We start from the raw sequence: 20,190 nt of genomic DNA, 5'->3' as shown, positions 1-20,190 counted from the left end.
CCGGAGAATACCTGACTCATTTACTCGGCGGGGGTTGACACATTTGCTGTCTGTCTGTCCGTAACGTGGTAGTCGTGAATAACTTCGTGCAGACATGATTCCTTGCAAGATGTTTTCTTTTTTTAGATTTGAAGCTTTCGTGACTGCAAGGATTCATACTCTTAGGTTTTTTCGGTAAAGTCACGTGGGTAAAAAATTTAAATTAATTAAAGTAAAATAAAACAAATTCAAAAATTCACGACGTTTCGGAAGCAACACAAGCCTCCGTCTTGTGTTGCTTCCGAAACGTCGTGAATTTTTTAATTAAAATTTTTCACCTACGTGACTTTACCGAAAAAACCTAAGAGTAAGAGGTTTTCTGTTTGGTGTTTTAACATCTTTACACAACTCCTGTTTTTACTGCCAGAAAGGGTGCAACCTAATCTTACATTTTGATACCGTCAAGGGAGGTCCCAGAAAAATATGTTTGCTGTTTACCCGTAGTGAAACGGCCGTACGCCAATTTCCCTGTACAAGAATACGCGGTAATCCGTATGGGTTGACACGGTATCTATTTCTGTGGGGTCTGTGGGTGTCTCTGTGTGTCTCTGTGGGTCTCTGTGGGTCTCTGTGGGTCTCTGTGTGTAGGGGTCGGCACGGTTTGAACCGACTCAAACTGGTTTCAAATTGAGCAATCCAAACCAAACCAGCGACGACTGAACCAAACCAAACCAAAACCAAACCAAACTAAGCTAAACCAAACCTCTTAAGTTGGCTTGAACCAAACTAGTTTGAGCCGGTTCCACCCTGTCCGAGCCAAACCGAGTCGGTTTTCGTAGCCCCAAACCAAACCGAACCAGTTCAAACAGAGCCAAACCAAACCGATTTGGTTCGGTTCAAACCGCGGTTTGGTGGTTTGAGCCAAACCGTGCCGACCCCTATCTGTGTGTCTCTGTGGGTCTCTGTGGGTCTCTGTGGGTCTCTGTGTGTCTCTGTGTGTCTCTGTGGGTCTCTGTGGGTCTCTGTGGGTCTCGTGGGTCTATCCGTCTGTCTGTCAACCCCTTATCGGTGCCCTACTTTATCACAGACCAACTCAGACCTTATTGGTCAACCCGTGCCACCTTATAAATCTCAACGTTCATCCTACAAAGTCCCATCAAACGGCGAATTGCCCGATGATGCTGGATGCAATTACCAGCGAAACGTCGTACGACTCAAAAAAATGTTAATGTTGTGGTTTCACACTTCAACACACCGGTGGGCTAAAGCAGTGAACTATTTGTCTTTTGTCAACGTGACACTTTTTTGCTGATTGGCCGTGTCGGGTGGTGGAGGGTTACGACACATTTATAAATAACGCGATCTAAACCCAAAAACGTTGATTATGAATAATATTGGTCGTGAAAGCCTGCTACGTTTCGATTTAAAGCTTTCGTGACTGCAGGGATTCATCTTCTTGGTTCTTTCGGTGAAGTCACGTAGAAGGGAAATAATAAAATAATAAAATAAAACGTTAAAAATACAATTCTCACGACGTTTCGGCCACAACGCAAGCAGCCGTCCTCATGTAAAGAACAGGTCTGTCGGAAAGACAGCGTCTGAATTCTGAAAGAACAGGTCTGTTGGAAAGACAGTGTTCTTCACCTGAGGACGGCTGCTTGCGTTGTGGCCGAAACGTCGTGAGAATTATTTTATTATGTTTTATTTTTATTATTTTATTATTTCCCTTCTACGTGACTTCACCGAAAGAACCAAGAAGATGAAAGCCTGCTACGTGTTAAATTGAATATGTTGGTTGTTTGACCGCATTGAAACGGCCGTACGCCGTATGGACCTGAAAACTCAATTTTCCCTGCACAAGAATACGGAGTAAACCGTGATGGGTTGACGGCTATTGCTCTGAGACCTTGATGTACGTGTCCGAGCCATCCAAGTGGCACGTGTGCGCGCGTGAGTGACATTAGGAGCGGTGGTGCAGCGGTGAGCGCACTCCGCTAAGAACGCGGCGAACCGGGGTTCGATTCCCGCTCACGGCCAACGCCGTTTGGTCGATTGTCTGAACCGGTCCTGGCGCCTCCCCTAGGTGTGTGTGTCACTGTGTGTGTGTGTGTCACTGTGCGTGTGTCACAGTGTGTGTGTGTCACAGTGTGTGTGTGTGTCACAGTGTGTGTTTGTCACTGTGGGTGTGTCACTATGTGTGTGTCACTATGTGTGTGTCACTGTGTGTGTCACTGTGTGTGTCACTGTGTGTGTCACTGTGTGTGTGCGTGTGTCACTGTGCGTGTGTCACTGTGCGTGTGTCACTGTGTGTGTGTCACTGTGTGGGGAGCGGTAGTGTAGTGGTTAGCGCGCTGCGCTATGAACCCGGCGACACGAGTTCGATTCCCACTCACGGCCAACACCAGTCACGATTATCTGAACCGGTCCCGGGCCTCCCCTAGGTCGACTTGGCCTCAAATGAGTACCTGGTGCGGTGTGTAGTAAACATCGCAACTGGGGGAGACAAAGGCGGTCGGGCGTGGTGCTGGCCACCCACCCCCTCGTGTGCCGTGCCGGCCTTCATATGCGCTGCTTGTGAACAGCACTTGCCCCTACAGTCTGTTAAGCCTACACGGGGAGAGGAATCTTTGCCTTTGTGATATGAGTACAGCCGGGGGTCTTCTTGTATACTTCGGTGTTGTGGTTTTTGTTTGGCTGAGAAAGGTTTTTGTTTGGTAGGTGGAGCGGTTAAGCGACTGATGCTTGCAGCAATGATTTTCGTTCCGTGATTTTGCAACGTATACAATGAAACGTGACGTAAGGTAATAAAACAATGCTTTTTTGTTTTAGTGAAATGTTAAATAATGACACGATAAATGTTCCATCAGTTAAAATTGTAATGATAAAACAATACGCTTAATATTAATTAAATAATAAAACAATAATTTTTTTATTAATAAAATAATACAACGATACGTTTTATATTAATAAAATATAAAATAATAAAACAATGCATTTTATATTTATTAAATGTGACATAATAAAACGATAAATTTAATATACATTTTATATTTATTAAATATTAAACAATACATTTTATATTAAGAGCATAAAATGAGAATAAAAATACGTATGTAAATTAAATAATAAAGCTACATTTTATATTAAAATAATACAATACATTTATATTTATAAAATAATAAAACAATACATTTTAATGTTTGTAATATAATACATCTTCCACGTGTAAAATATTAAATAAAATATCGCGCACACTCCAAGCCGACAAAAACATTCCCCAACATTTTTTTTATTTCTACACAAAAAAAAGAACCCCGTGTGCATTTATATATTTATATATTTGTGTGGGGGGGAAGAGGGGGGTGGAGGGGGTAGAGGGGGGAGGGTTAAAGTAAAAAAAAAATTCCAAAACTCCTCCCAAAAAAATAAAAACGTGTGCATTTATATATTGGAGAGTGGGGGGGGATAAAGTTAAAAAAGAATAAAATTCCACCACCGCCCCCTCCCCCCACACACAAAAAAGTGACGAATTAGCCGCCAACACAGCAGCGGAAGAGAGGCGCGGGGCGAGGAGGAGGGGGGGAGGGGCTCGAAAAACATTCCGAGAAACGCGGGAATTTTTTTTTTCTCCGGGCCCGGCACAACCGATGATTCATAAAACATTGAAGACGCCTGCCAAACAAGGCAGACAATTCCACAGTCCAACCACCACCACCACCCCCCACCCACCCAACCACCCGCCTAGAAATCCGCTCAGTTGTGGTGGTGGTGGGGAGCGGTGGCGCAGCGGTTAGCGTACCACAGGCGTCATCGAATCCGGCGAACCGAGTTCGATTCCCGCTCACGGACAACAACACCGCTGACGAGTGTCTGAACCGGTCCTGGGCTTCCGCTAGGTCGACTCAGCCTCAAAATGAGTTACTTGGTGATGTGCTTAGTAAACATCGCCACTGGGGAGACAAAGGCGGCCGGGTGCGATGCTGGCCACCCACCCCTCCTTTGTCGTTCCGACATTCATTGGCGGTGCTACTCGCTAACAGCACTTGCCCCGGCAGTCTGTTGAGGCTGTACGGGGGATCTTTGTGTGTGTCTCTATATCCGCGATCTTTGTTGTAATGCTATCGTTGCTTGGTGCTGGCCACCCACCCGCCCAAAAGTAGTTGGGGTTATCTGGAACCCGTCCTGGGCCTCCCCTAGGTCGACTCAGCCTCAAAACGAGTTACCATCGAACAAAGGCGGCGGTCACCGCATCGCGCGGCGCTTTCAGATGCGCTTCTGTGGCCGTCTGGAACGTTCTTCCTCCCGATATTAAGGAGCAACTGGGAGCTGTAAACTTTTAAATCATCATCGTCGAGATTGACGAACTCATTTCTTTAAGAACTCCTTGTTGTGTGTTTAGTTTGTTGTCCTTCCCCTGCACCTCCGATTATGACGGTTGACTACGTACGGTGTGAAAGAAGTTCAAACACACTGCCCATAGACTCAACACTGCCCATAGACTCAACACTACCCCTAGACTCAACACTGCCCATAGACTCAACACTGCCCATAGACTCAACACTGCCCATAGACTCAACACTGCCCATAGACTCAACACTGCCCATAGACTCAACACTGCCCATAGACTCAACACTGCACCATAGACTCAACACTGCTCATAGACTCAACACTACCCATAGAATCAACACTACCCATAGACTCAACACTACCCATAGACTCAACACTACCCATAGACTCAACACTGCCCGTAGACTCAACACCACCCATAGACTCAACACTGCCCGTAGACTCAACACCACCCATAGACTCAACACTACCCCAGACTCAACACTGCCCATAGACTCAACACTGCCCATAGACTCAACACTGCCCGTAGACTCAACACCACCCATAGACTCAACACTGCCCATAGACTCAACACTTTCTATAAACTCAACACTGCCCATAGACTCAACACCCCCCCCCCCCCAGTCTCTCCCCAGGGGGGTTATGAAGTGAACTCTGCACCGTGATAGTGTACGTCTCTAAAGGTCACGCTTAGCCATGGACATCGAAAGCCCTGGGGCCCTCTGTCTGATGGCAATGCAAGCATCGTTTTAACGACCGCCGGAGATGTGAATTTGAAATCAAGTCGAGTAACGTCACCGCCCCCACCACAACCACCATCATCATCATCATCACCGCCACAACCACCATCGTTATCACCATCACCAACATCACCACCACCAACATCATCATCATCACCGCCACGACCACAACCATCATCATCATCATCGCCACAACCACCATCGTTATCACCATCACCAACATCACCACCACCACCAACATCATCATCATCACCACCACAACCACAATCGTCATCATCACCGCCACAACCACAATCGTCATCATCACCACCAATATCATCACCGCCACCAACATCATCATCACCATTACCGCCACAACCACCATCGTCATCATCACCACCACCAACATCATCACCACCAACATCATCACCACCAACATTATGATCATCATTACCGCCACAACCACAACCACCATCGTCATCATCATCACCACCACCAATATCATCATCACCGCCACCACCACAACCACCATCGTCATCATCACCACCAACAACATCATCATCACCGTCTTCATTATCACCGCCACCATAATCAACATCACCACCACCACGACAACCACCATCGTCATCATCACCAACACCGTCGCCACCACCATTATCATCATCATCTCCATCATGATCGCCATCATCATCAACAAAGACAAAGATTCCCCCGGTTAGCGAGTAGCACCACCTATGAAGGCCGGCACGGCACAATCTGTGCTTTAGCCACCCGGCGCTCCGCTCGTTGTTGTGAGCGTCGCTCTTCCGCCCTCCGTTGTTGTTGGAGGGCGACTGCTTCCAACTGCCCAGTAGCGTCTTTCACGAGCCTCCTCCACAGAGGCCGATCTTGACACCGCTGGTACCAGTCATCGGCAAGTCCACTCAGCTCCACGTCCTCCTGTACCACATCACTCCATCTCTTCTCTAGCCCGTGCCGCGCCCATTTAGCCCCTTTTATTCGGCCGAACAAAAGCTGTTTAGGCATGCGGTGGCTGGGCATGCGGGCTTCATGACCCAGCCAACGCAGCCTTGCCTGCCGGAGGAGCTCACCGATGGGACTTTCATCTGCTAGCTTAGACCAAGTCACTATGGGTTTGAATGGGGTCCTGGGTGTACACCCACCACTGGAGTGGAAGAATGGCAGGCGCATCTTACAGATGACAAGTCGATGGTCAGAGGGCAGATCAGCTCCACGGTAGGTCCTGGTGTCAAGGACATGGGCCCGCATCCGCTGTTCCGTCACTACGTAGTCCAGCACATGTTCTTGCTTGGACCCGGCATGCATCCATGATGTTGTGTGGATGCGCCGTACACACGTACAAAGATAAAGACAAAGATCCCCCGTATAGCCTTAACATACTGTAGGGGCAAGTGCTGTTAGCGAGCCGTACACACGTACACACACACGCGCGCACACGCGTACACACACGTGCAAACCCTCACACGTGCGCACGCATCAATGCGTTTCATAAGCGACCTTTTACCACCAAATTTGGCGACACGGACAAAATAAAATAAAAGATAATTACCACCCTCACGGAAGAAGAAGAGAGAGAGAGTGAGATCGTTGGCTTTGCACGATTTATGAATAGGTCACAGAGCTTCAATTAAAACGATGTGTTCGCGATGTGAGATGTGTTTGCGATGTTCGCGATCTGTTTGTGATGGTTGTGGTATTTGTGTTGTGTTTGTGATGTGTTTGCGATGTTCACGATCTGTTTGCGATGTGTTTGCGATGTTCACGATGTATTTGTGATGTTTTTGGTATGTTTGTGATGTTGGTGGTCTTTGTGATGTGTTTGCGGTGTGTTTGCCATGCTCACGATGTGTTTGCGATGTTCGCGATGTGTTTGTGATGGTTGTGGTCTTTGTGGTGTGTTTGCGGTGTGTTTGCTATGTGTTTGTGATGTGTTTGCCATGCTCACGATGTGTTTGCGATGTTTGCTATGTGTTTGCGATGTGTTTGCGATGTTTGTGATGTGTTTGCGATGTGTTTGCGATGTTTGTGATGTGTTTGCCATGCTCACGATGTGTTTGCGATGTGTTTGCGATGTGTTTGCGATGTGTTTGCGATGTGTTTGTGATGTGTTTGTGATGTGTTTGCTATGTGTTTGCGGTGTGTTTGCCATGCTCACGATGTGTTTGTGATTCTAAAATATCACCGCGTTTTTATTTTTCATCTCCGCTGACTCAAATTCGCTCGGACCGCATTTTGTATTTTCGCGACAAACGCGGACCCCCAGTGGGGGGGCGGGGGGGGGTGGTTGGGGGTGGTGGGGGGCTGGGGGGGAGTTGGAGGGATGGGGGTGGTTGGGGCTCCCCCTGATGACGATTGCTTGTGTTGCAATCGAAACGTCGTATGCTATTATTTAATTTATTATTTTATCTTTATACGTGACTTTTCCGAAATAACCAAAGAATAATCACTTTGCGATGTTTTCTTGTTCACGTTTTAGTTTTTTTGTTTGTTGCGGCTGCACCCGATTCAAGAGCCGAATGGCTCACAGGGCCACACACCTAATAAATGAAACTTGAAACTTGAGCTGAGAGATCATCGTCGGCCCGCTCTGTGCCCCCCCCCCAAACCCACCCCACCCCCCCACAGTGCTGAGCATCCGGGGGGCACAGGAAGAGGAGCCCCCCGATCCGCAGCTCATGCGTCTGGACAACATGCTGCTGGCCGAGGGGGTGGCCGGCCCCGAGAAAGGAGGTGGATCAGCGGCGGCGGCCGCGGCAGCAGCAGCGGCCGCCGCGGCCGGAGGAGGAGGTGGAGGAGGTGGAGGAGGTGGAGGCCCCAACACCGACAACTCCATCGAGCACTCGGACTACCGCGCCAAGCTGGCGCAGATCCGGCAGATCTACCACACGGAGCTCGAGAAATACGAGCAGGTTTGCCGTGCCCGGCACCACTACCGTTGCTAGAGCCACCACTACAGCCACCACTACCGCCACCACTACCATCACCGCTACCGTCGCTACAGCCACCACTACCACCACCGCCACCACTACCGTCACCGCCACCGTCACCGCCACCGCCACCACTACAGCCACCACTACCGCCACCACTACCATCACCGCTACCGTCGCTACAGCCACCACTACCGCCACCGCCACCACTACCGTCACCGCCACCGTCACCGCCACCGCCACCACTACAGCCACCACTACCGTCGCCACTACCATCACCGCTACCGTCGCTACAGCCACCACTACCGCCACCGCCACCACTACCGTCACCGCCACCGTCACCGCCACCGCCACCACTCCAGCCACCACTACCGCCACCACTACCATCACCGCTACCGTCGCTACAGCCACCACTACCGCCACCGCCACCACTACCGTCACCGCCACCGTCACCGCCACCGCCACCACTACAGCCACCACTACCGTCGCCACTACCATCACCGCTACCGTCGCTACAGCCACCACTACCGCCACCGCCACCACTACCGTCACCGCCACCGCCACCGTCACCGCCACCGCTACCACTACAGCCACCACTACCGCCACCACTACCATCACCGCTACCGTCGCTACAGCCACCACTACCGCCACCGCCACCACTACCGTCACCGCCACCGTCACCGCCACCGCCACCACTACAGCCACCACTACCGTCGCCACCACCGTCGTCGCCACCACTACCGCCACCACTACCATCACCGCTACCGTCGCTGCCGCCGCCACCACTATCGCCACCACTACCGCCACCACTAGCGTCGTCGCCACCACCGCCACCACTATCGCCACCACCACTGTCACCGCTACCCCTGTCACCACCACCGCCACCACAACCACTACCGCCACCGCTACCGTCGTCACCAGCACCGCCACCGCTACCGCCACCACCGCCACTACTACCACCACCGCTACCATCGTCGCCACCACCACCACCACCACCACTACTACCGCCACCGCTACCATCGTCGCCACCACCACCACCACTACTACCGCCACCCCTACCATCGCCACCACCACCACTACTACCGCCACCGCTACCATCGTCGCCACCACCACCACCACTACTACCGCCACCGCTACCATCGCCACCACCACCACCACTACTACCGCTACCGCTACCATCGTTGCCACCACCGGGCACCGCTGTCGCAATGACCACTACCACTACCACCACCGCGACGGTCACCACCATCGCCACCATCGCCACCGCTACCACCACCGTGACTGTCACCACCATCGCCACCATCGCCACCACTACCACCACGTGACTGTCACCACCATCGCCATCTCCACCACCGGCACGGCTATCACAATCACCGCTACCAACGCCGCCACTGTCACCACCATCGCCACTGTCACCACCATTGCAACCACTGCCACCACTGCCGCTACTGTCACCACCATATCCACCACCAGCACGGCTATCACAATCACCGCTACCAACACCACCACCATTACCACCATAGCTACCAGTACCGCTATCACAACCACCACCGCCATCACCGTCGCCACCATCGCCGCCACCTCCGCCATCACCACCACCACCACCAGCTGGGTGGTGATGACAATAACGATGACGATAACGATGATGACGATGGTGATTACGATAATGTTGACGATGACGTCAATAACGACGTGAACAACGATTACGATGGTAACGACCATAATGGTGACGACGATGATAACGGTGAGAACGCCTGCGATGATGACGACGATGGCGACGACGATGACGACCCTAACGACGATTACGACGACGGAGCTAACGACGATGATGACGACGATGATGATGACGATGACGACATTGCTAACGAAGATGATAACAATTACAACGATTACAACAACGACGCAAACGATGATGACGATTGCGACGACAGCGACGATGACGACGACTACGATGATGTTAACGATGCTTACGGCAACTATAACGACGATGACGACGTTAATGATGACGATGTTAATGACGGTGACGACAAGGATAACGTCGATAACGACGTTATCGACGTTAACCGCGTTAACGACGTTAACGATGCTCACGACGACGTAGCGGTCAGCGCTATGCTGCACCACGAAACCCGGCGACCCGAGTTCGATTCCCGCTCACGACCACCACCAACACCATCAATGACGATTATCTGATCCCGTCCTGGGCCTCCCCTAGGTCGACTCGGCCTCAATTGAGTGTCTATGCGTTGTATACAAAAAAAACATCGCCCACTAGGGAGACAAAGGCAGCCGGGAACGACGTTGGCCACCCACACCCCCCCATCGCTGACGGCACTTGCCCCGACACCCTCCAAAGGCTATCCGGCGGCGCGGCACCTTTGCCTTTTTGTGCGGCAGGCGTGCAACGAGTTCACGACCCACGTGATGAACCTGCTGCGGGAGCAGAGCCGCACGCGGCCCATCTCGCCCAAGGAGATCGAGCGAATGGTGGGAATCATCCACCGCAAGTTCAGCTCCATCCAGATGCAGCTCAAGCAGAGCACGTGCGAGGCCGTCATGATCCTTCGCTCGCGATTCCTCGACGCGCGGTGAGACGCGGTGGGGGGTAGGTGGGGGGTGGGGGGGGGCACGTGGGGGGGGGTGGGGGGGGTACGTGGGGGGTGGGGGGGGGGGTACGTGGGGGGTACGTGGGGGGTATGTGGTGGGGGGGGGTAGCGGAGCCAGGTAGGAAGAGAGGATTGAAGACTCCGGCACTGATCACGTGAGAGGTGCCGCGTGATGCAGCATGGACACCACGCCTGCTCACCCCTCCCCCCCATCTCCCCCCGTCTCCCCCTCCCTCTCCCCACCCTCTCCATCTCTCCTCTCCATCTATCCCCCCCTTTCCCCCCCTTCTCCCCATCTCCTCCCCCCCTCCCTCTCCCCATCTCTCCCCTCCCTCTCCCCACCCTCTCCATCTCTCCTCTCCATCTCTCCCCTCCCTCTCCCCATCTCCCCCCCCCTCCATCTCCCCATCTCTCCCTCTCCCCATCTCCCCCCTCCCTCTGCCCTCTCCCCCCTCCCTCTCCCTCTCCCCCTCCCCCCTCCCCCCTCCCCCTCCCCCCTCCCCCTACCCCCTCCCCCCTCCCCCCTCCCCCCTCCCTCCCCCCCCTCCCCCCTCCCTCTCTCCATCTCCCCCCTCCCTCTCCCCCCTCTCCCTCTCCCCACCCTCCCCCCCCGTCCCTCTCCCCCCCTCCCTCTCCCCCCCCCTCTCCTTCTCCCCACCCTCCCCCCCTCCCTCCCACCCTCTCCCCCCCTCCCTCCCCCCCTCCCTCCCCCCCTCCCCCCCTCCCTCCCCCCCTCCCTCCCCCCCTCCCCCCCTCCCTCCCCCCTCCCTCCCCCCTCCCCCTCCCCCCTCCCCCTACCCCCTCCCCCCTCCCCCCTCCCCCCTCCCTCCCCCCCCTCCCCCCTCCCTCTCTCCATCTCCCCCCTCCCTTTCCCCCCCCTCCCCCCTCCCTCTCTCCATCTCCCCCCTCCCTTTCCCCCCCTCCCTCTCCCCCCCTCTCCTTCTCCCCACCCTCCCCCCTCCCTCCCACCCTCTCCCCCCCTCCCTCCCCCCCTCCCTCCCTCCCCCCCCCTCCCCCCCTCTCTCTCCCCCCCCCTCCCGCCCCCTCCCCGTGTGTCCGCGTCACCGCAGGAGGAAGCGTCGCAACTTCAGCAAGCAGGCGACGGAGATTCTGAACGAGTACTTCTACTCGCACCTCAGCAACCCCTACCCCAGCGAGGAGGCCAAGGAGGAGTTGGCCAAGAAGTGCTGCATCGCTGTGTCGCAGGTGTGGAGGCGGCCGATGCTGCCGCCGCCGCCGCTACCGCTACCGCCACCACCGATGATGCCGTGATGATGACGACGATGATGACGACGATGTGACGCCGATGATGAGGATGACGATGATGACGATGACGACGATGACGACGACGATGGTGATGATGACGATGATGATGACGATGACGACGATGATGACGACGACGACGACGATGGTTATGATGACGATGACGACGATGATAACGACGATGATGACGATGATGATGACGATGATGACGACGATGACGACGACGACGATGATGTCGTGATGATGACGACGATGATGACGATGAGGATGATGTCGTGATGATGATGATGACGATGATGATGATGACGATGATGACGACGATGATGACGACGATGACGACGACGACGATGATGTCGTGATGATGACGACGATGATGACGATGAGGATGATGTCGTGATGACGATGATGACGACGATAACGACGACGACGATGATGCCGATGATGATAATGATGACCATGATGATGGCGACGACGACGATGATGATGATGAGGATGACGACGACGATAACATCGATGATGATGATGATGATAACGACGATGACGACGATGATGATGATGCCGATGATGACGATGACGATAACGACGATGATGACGATGATGACGATGATGATGATGACGATAACGACGATGATGATGACGATGGTGACGCTGATGATGAGGATGATGATGATGACGATAACGACGATGATGATGGCGATGGTGACGCTGATGATGATGACGACGATGACGACGATGATGATGAGGATGACGATAACGACGATGATGAAGGTGACGACGATGATGACAATAACGACGACGATGACGACGACGACGACGACGATGATGACGATGATGATGACGACGATGATGATGAGGATGATGATGATGACGATGATGAGGATGATGATGATGATGACAATAACGACGATGACGACAACAACGACGACGATGACGACGACGATGACGATGATGTGCAGGCTCTGAGAGTGACTGTTTCTCTACCGCCACCACCACCGCATCCCACCAGGATGGCTGTAGTGGTTGCGTTGGTGGTGGCGGTGGTGACATTGGTGGTGGTGGTGGTGGCTCTCTCCAGGCCTGTGACACAGCGATGCAGATTTCTCCCTCGCTAGGGCACGGTGGTCACTGTGGTTACAGTCGTCACCGGGGGTTCAGTGGTCACCATGGTTACGGTGGTCACCGTGGCTATGGTGGTCACCGTCGTTACGCTGGTCACCGTCGTTACGGTGGTCACTGTCGTTACGGTGGTCATCGTGGCTATGGTGGTCACCGTGGTTATGGTGGTCGCCGTGGTTACGGTGGTCACCATGGGTATGATGGTCGCCGTGGTTACGGTGGTCACCATGGGTATGATGGTCGCCGTGGTTACATTGGTTACTGTCGTTACGATGGTCACCGTGGTTACGGTGGTCACCGTGGCTACGGCGGTCACCGTGGCTACGGCGGTCACCGTGGCTACGGCGGTCATCGTGACTACGGCGGTCATCGTGACTACGGTGGTCATCGTGACTACGGCGGTCACCGTGGTTACGGCGGTCACCGTGGCCACGGCGGTCACCGTGGCCACGGCGGTCACCGTGGCTACGGCCGTCACTGTGCGCGCAGGTGTCCAACTGGTTCGGCAACAAGCGGATCCGGTACAAGAAGAACATCGGCAAGTTCCAGGAGGAGGCGAACCTGTACGCGGCCAAGACGGCCGTGTCGGCCACCAGCGCCGCCGGGCAGCACGGCAGCCCAGCCACCTCGCCCACCACGCCCACGTCGGCCGGTAAACGCGGCCACCGCCACCGTCGCAACCACGATCACCACCGCAAACATCGACGGCACGCCGCGTCGGCCGGTAAACGCGGCCACCGCCACCGCCGCCGTCGCAACCACGATCACCACCGCAAACATCGACGGCACGCCGCGTCGGCCGGTAAACGCGGCCACCGCCACCGCTGCCGTCGCAACCACGATCACCACCGCAAACATCGACGGCACGCCGCGTCGGCCGGTAAAAGCGGCCACCGCCACCATCGCAACCGTCACCACCGCAACCATCACCGGCACGGCAGCCCAGCCACATCGCCCACCACACCCCAACTTCGGCCGGCAAACACCAAAGACACAAATCCGCCACGTAGCCTGAACAGACTGTTGGGGCCTAGTGCTGTCAGTAGCCTGAACAAACTGTTGGGGCCTAGTGCTGTCAGTAGCCTGAACAGACTGTTGGGGCCTAGTGCTGTCAGTAGCCTGAACAGACTGTTAGGGCCAAGTGCTGTCAGTAGCCTGAACAGACTGTTGGGGCCTAGTGCTGTCAGTAGCCTGAACAAACTGTTGGGGCCTAGTGCTGTCAGTAGCCTGAACAGACTGTTGGGGCCTAGTGCTGTCAGTAGCCTGAACAGACTGTTAGGGCCAAGTGCTGTCAGTAGCCTGAACAGACTGTTGGGGCCTAGTGCTGTCAGTAGCCTGAACAGACTGTTGGGGCCTAGTGCTGTCAGTAGCCTGAACAAACTGTTGGGGCCTAGTGCTGTCAGTAGCCTGAACAGACTGTTGGGGCCTAGTGCTGTCAGTAGCCTGAACAGACTGTTAGGGCCAAGTGCTGTCAGTAGCCTGAACAGACTGTTGGGGCCTAGTGCTGTCAGTAGCCTGAACAAACTGTTGGGGCCAAGTGCTGTCAGTAGCCTGAACAAACTGTTGGGGCCAAGTGCTGTCAGTAGCCTGAACAGACTGTTGGGGCCAAGTGCTGTCAGTAGCCTGAACAGACTGTTGGGGCCAAGTGCTGTCAGTAGCCTGAACAGACTGTTGGGCCTAGTGCTGTCAGTAGCCTGAACAGACTGTTGGGGCCAAGTGCTGTCAGTAGCCTGAACAGACTGTTGGGGCCAAGTGCTGTCAGTAGCGAGTAGCAGCAGCACCGATGAAGGCCGGAACGGCACACGAGGGAGTGGGTGGCCAGCACCACGCCCGGCCGCCTTTGTCTCCCTAAGCGCAGCACCGGCTTACTCATTCGCGGCTGAGTCGATCCTAGGGGAGGTCCAGGACCGGTTCAGATAATCGTCACGTGGTGTTGGCCGTGAGCGGGAATCGAACCCGTGCCGCCAGGTTCGTAGCGCGGCGTGGCGCTAACCGCTGCACCACCGCTGCACCACCGCCACCGCCCCGGCCAGCACCACCGCCACCACCACGAAACATCGCCACCACCGCTGCACCACCGCCACCGCCACCACCACGAAACATCGCCACCACCGCTGCACCACCGCCACCACCACGAAACATCGCCACCACCGCTGCACCACCGCCACCACCACGAAACATCGCCACCACCGCTGCACCACCGCCACCACCACGAAACATCGCCACCACCGCTGCACCACCGCCACCGCCACCACCACGAAACATCGCCACCACCGCCACGAGCAACCACGGAGCTGGTTGAGATGTCGGTGTCCCAGCACGCGGTATCGTGACATCCCTGCAAGTTCGCAACCGTTTGGTCAATTTGGTAAAAAAAAAAAAGTGAGATTCTTCTGTTAGAGGGGGCGTGTGTGTGTGTCAGTGTGTCGGTATGTCTGTATGTGTGTGGGGAGCGGTGGTGTAGCGGTTAGCGCTACGCTGCGCTATGAACCTGGAGACCCGGGTTCGATTCCCGCTCACTGCTAACACCAGTGACGATTATCTGAACCGGTCCTGGGCCTCCCCTAGTTCGACTCAGCCTTAAATGAGTACCTGGTGCGGTGTGTAAACATCGCCACTGGGGAGACAAAGGCGGTCGGGCGTGGTGCTGGCCACCCACCCCCTCGTGTACCGTTCCGGCCTTCATAGGTGCTCGCTAACAGCACTTGCCCCTACAGTCTGTTAAGGCTATACGGGGGATCTTTGTATCTTTGTATGTGTGTGTAGGTGTGGTGCCGGACGGGCAACGCTGTCGTGGACAGTGCTGAGGGGGGGAGGGCCAATTCCGATTGGCCTTTCCCCTCGTGGCGTCTGTGACCACCACAGCGGCTAAATAGGAGCTCTGGATGGGTGCGAGGGGCTGGTAATCCCTCCACCTTCAATAAATTACCACTAAACCACGAACACAAAATGTAATTAACAAGCTTGTGCCGTAGGCCCCGGGAGGACAAGCTAACGCTCATTAAGGACCTTCATGATGCTGAGCAGGCCCGGGTAAAACTACGTGGCCGGGAGTCAGAGCCATTCCCTGTACACCTTTGGGTGCGACAGGGATGTCCTCTGGCTCCAACATTGTTTAACATCTATTTCGACCACGTAGTTTGTGAAGCCTTCAGTAGCTGTACCGGAGGAATTTCCATTTGGAACAGATATGATGGGAGGCTGATCGATGCCGGGTGTGGTCAAGGGATGGCTCCCTATTGGTCAACCACGTCATGTATGCCGATGATCTGGTAATAGCTGCTCATTCAGAGGAGGAGTTGGAGACGCTGCTGCTGAAACTGGAGCGTGCCACTAAAAGGTGGGGCCATACCATCAGCCCCACCAAAACTAAGCACCTGCCTGGGTATTCTGTGCCATATGACACTCCACCCCCACAACTTCCAATTGGTGATGGGGCAGTTGTGGAGAGAGTGGAGAGTTTCCCATACCTGGGCAATGTGCTCATGACCGACTCCATTTTAACAGCAGAGGTCTCACTCCGAATCAGTCGAGCGGCAATATCTTTTCATCGGTTGTGTAACGTTGTGTGTAAGCTACCTGGTCTGTTGCTCCGCACAAAGCTTCAGGTCTTCTCGGCCATGGTCATCCCCTCCCTTCTCTACGCTTGCAAAACGTGAACCCGCATAATAGAACATCTTCGCCAGTTAGAAACATTTAGGCTGGCCTGCCTACGAAAGCTTCAAATCTAGAATGCCTACGATCCATCTCGGAATTAACCAGGCTGGATTGTGTGAGGAGCTTACAAATCCTCGAAAGATCTGGACAAAGTCCCATCGGTAAGCTCCTCCGGCAGGCAAGGCTGCGTTGGCTCGGTCATGTAGCCCGCATGCCCAGCCACCGCATGCCTAAACAGCTTTTGTTTGGCTGGATGGATGGGGCTAAACGGGCGCGGCACGTGCTAGAGAAGAGATGGAGTGATGTGGTACAGGAGGACGTGGAGCTGAGTGGACTTGCCAATGACTGGTACCAGCGGTGTCAAGATCGGCCTCTGTGGAGGAGGCTCGTGAAGGACGCTACTGGGCAGTTGGAGGCAGTCGCCCTCCAACAACAACAGAGGGCGGATGAGCGATGCTCACAACAACGAGCGGAGCGCCGGGTGGCTAAAGCACAGCAAGTTGGTACAGTAGGGGGCACAGGTGGTGCATCAGCCAGTCATCTCGGTCATCTCGGTCAGTCGACCCGTGGCACCTGCTGGGTCTGCCCCGTGACCTCCTGCCAGCGGGCGTTCGACACTTCACGTGGCCTCAAGGTGCACATAGCCTGGCACAAGCGTCGTGGCGACGTCACCGCCACTTAGTGGCGAATGGCGGTTGTTGTTGTTAAGTATATGTGTGTGTATCGGTGTGTCTGTATGTGTGCGCGTGTAGGTGTTTGAGTGTGCACACCCAAACTGAAATCAGCAGAAAAACCCACTCGCTTCATGAGCAACTGTTCTGCAAATGCATCTCCTAACCCGGCGTGAGAAGAATATGATTGTCATGCTTAATTCTGCGAGGCTCACTTAACTTGCTTGGCATGCCCAGTTTGCTTTTGCTGTGTGTTTCTGTCCGCACGCGGTTAAAATCCATTTGCAAAAAAACGAATTCAGACCTGGATTCTTAGCACAATCGCGGTATTCTGCTTATGATGCGTCTCAAACCATGATGATGATAATGATGACAAAATATAAATAGACAATAGGCTTAATTCTAGATTTGAAGCTTTCGTGACTGCAAGGATTCATACTAGTTTTTTCGGTAAAGTCATGTGGGTAAAAAAATTTAAATTTAAATTAATAAAAAATAAAATAATAAAAAATCACGACGTTTCGGAGGCAACACAAGTCTCCGTCATCAGGTGGGACCGTCACAGCCAGATTTTCTGTATCAAGTGAGGCAGGGATTCCAAGATGCAAGTTCTTAAATACAAGTTAAGGGGGAGGAGGGGGGGGCGTATCAGAACGTGGTAGCCAATGAATGGAACGTATTGGGAGGGGGGCGGGGCTAAAAGAGGTGTACATAAACGTAGGCTTAATTTACCAATTCCCCGGCGCGATCAAACAGGAAGTCCATAATAGAAGTTTGTTTGGGTTAGATCGGGTAAATATAAATGCTGCGTCAATAAACGCGCCACCACCACCACCACCCGACACAGCCAATTAGTGAGGCTTAGTGTCACGTGAACAGAACGTGGCCAATTCGTCACTAGTACAGTACAGCAACACCGCTGGGTTGCAGAGTATATCCACAATGGTAAATCCGCGATTGTAAATGTTGTGGATTTACCAGAGGTGTGGACTCGAGTCATGTGACTTGGACTCGAGTCAGACTCGAGTCATGAATTTGATGACTTGCGACTCGACTTGGACTTGCATAACAATGACTTTGTCCCACCTATGAGATGTGGACTCGAGTCATGTGACTTGGACTCGAGTCAGACTCGAGTCATGAATTTGATGACTTGCGACTCGACTTGGACTTGCATAACAATGACTTTGTCCCACCTATGAGATGTGGACTCGAGTCATGTGACTTGGACTCGAGTCAGACTCGAGTCATGAATTTGATGACTTGCGACTCGACTTGGACTTGCATAACAATGACTTTGTCCCACCTCTGAGATGTGGACTCGAGTCATGTGACTTGGACTCGAGTCAGACTCGAGTCATGAATTTGATGACTTGCTACTCGACTTGGACTTGCATAACAATGACTTTGTCCCACCTATGAGATGTGGACTCGAGTCATGTGACTTGGACTCGAGTCAGACTCGAGTCATGAATTTGATGACTTGCGACTCGACTTAGACTTGCATAACAATGACTTTGTCCCACCTATGAGATGTGGACTCGAGTCATGTGACTTGGACTCGAGTCAGACTCGAGTCATGAATTTGATGACTTGCGACTCGACTTGGACTTGCATAACAATGACTTTGTCCCACCTCTGGGATTTACTCTCCAACGCACAACCGGTGTGTGTGTGTGCTATACTGGTTACGAATTGGCCACGTTCTGTTTACGTGTCGGGTGGTGGAGGGTTTAACGACACAACATTCATACATTCACGCGATCTAACCCCAACAAAAACCTCTGTTATGGATAATTCTGGCCTGCTATGTGTTAAACCAATACGGGGCAGTGTTAAGATCGTCAAACAACAAACAGACACGTATTGGAAGGCATCATCATCATCACCACCCATCAAGGCTGCATTAAGCACACACGCTCGTGGCAAAACACGCGGACTTACGTGCTCTGATAACAATGCACGCAAGCTCCTCGACACCTGAATCATGGCCTTGTCTCACGACCGGTGTCGGAGCAAGAGACTGATGCACAAAGGGCGATCATGTGGCCCGCCGATGGATGTCCTTACCCCCTCGCCCGCCGCCATGGGAACGTGGAATTTCCACCGGCGACGTAACGCCATTGGCTCGAATGGACCCGCTGGAGTCGAGGTGTAAAAAAAATCCGCGTGCGTTTTAATTTTATTTTGGCGGGTAATGTACGCAGCGGGAAATGTATAGCGGCAGCCACAAATACGATTCTAAATGTGGAGGGGGAGAAAAAACCGGAGGACCCCGGATAAAAAAATCCACGCGACCGCGGGGAGACAGAGAGAAAGAGACACGCAAACTCCAAATATACAGCAGCAGGCGTCAGAGTCGGGATCGAACCCACGAACTCCTGCACACCAGGCGATGTAGTTAACATCTCCTAGCCACCGTGATGATGATGATAATGAGAGAGACACGCAAACTCCAAATATGCAGCAGCAGGCGTCAGGGTCGGGATCGAACCCACGACCTCCTGCACACCAGGCGAGGTAGTTAACATCTCCTAGCCACCGTGATGATGATGATGAGAGAGAGACACGCAAACTCCAAATATACAGCAGCAGGCCTCAGGGTCGGGATCGAACCCACGACTTCCTGTACACCAGGCGAGGTAGTTAACATCTCCTAGCCACCTCAGCAGGAGCTGTCCTAAGAATCCACGCTGAATGTTTCAATGCCCTTTGTCCCAACCTCTGTTGTCCTGCGTTCTGCATGAAGCTGGCACTGCCTCTCGAAACTTAGATCCAGGAGACCACCCACCCCCACCCCTCCTAAACCAAGTTGTTTTCAAAGCATCGATCCGCTAGAGCTGTCGTCTGTCCGTCCGTGCGTAACGTGGGGGAGGTCGATCCG

At 53.6% G+C, this 20,190-nt stretch overlaps 1 protein-coding gene across 2 annotated transcripts in view; it reads left to right on the top strand.

Annotated features, from left to right (window-relative positions):
- LOC144951203 (pre-B-cell leukemia transcription factor 1-like) overlaps nt 1-20,190 on the top strand; it is a 69,541-nt gene that overhangs the window by 42,523 nt on the left and 6,828 nt on the right. For both annotated transcript variants that reach the window (XM_078881348.1, XM_078881347.1), the window contains exons 4-7: nt 7,692-7,975; nt 10,391-10,581; nt 11,670-11,805; nt 13,468-13,630. In XM_078881348.1, coding sequence (XP_078737474.1) covers nt 7,692-7,975; nt 10,391-10,581; nt 11,670-11,805; nt 13,468-13,630 — 774 coding nt within the window. The remainder of the gene's footprint in view (nt 1-7,691; nt 7,976-10,390; nt 10,582-11,669; nt 11,806-13,467; nt 13,631-20,190) is intronic.

Source organism: Lampetra fluviatilis, chromosome 61 (assembly GCF_964198595.1).
Source record: "Lampetra fluviatilis chromosome 61, kcLamFluv1.1, whole genome shotgun sequence".
NCBI lineage: Eukaryota > Metazoa > Chordata > Hyperoartia > Petromyzontiformes > Petromyzontidae > Lampetra > Lampetra fluviatilis.
This window is presented reverse-complemented; position numbering and strand designations above follow the sequence as displayed.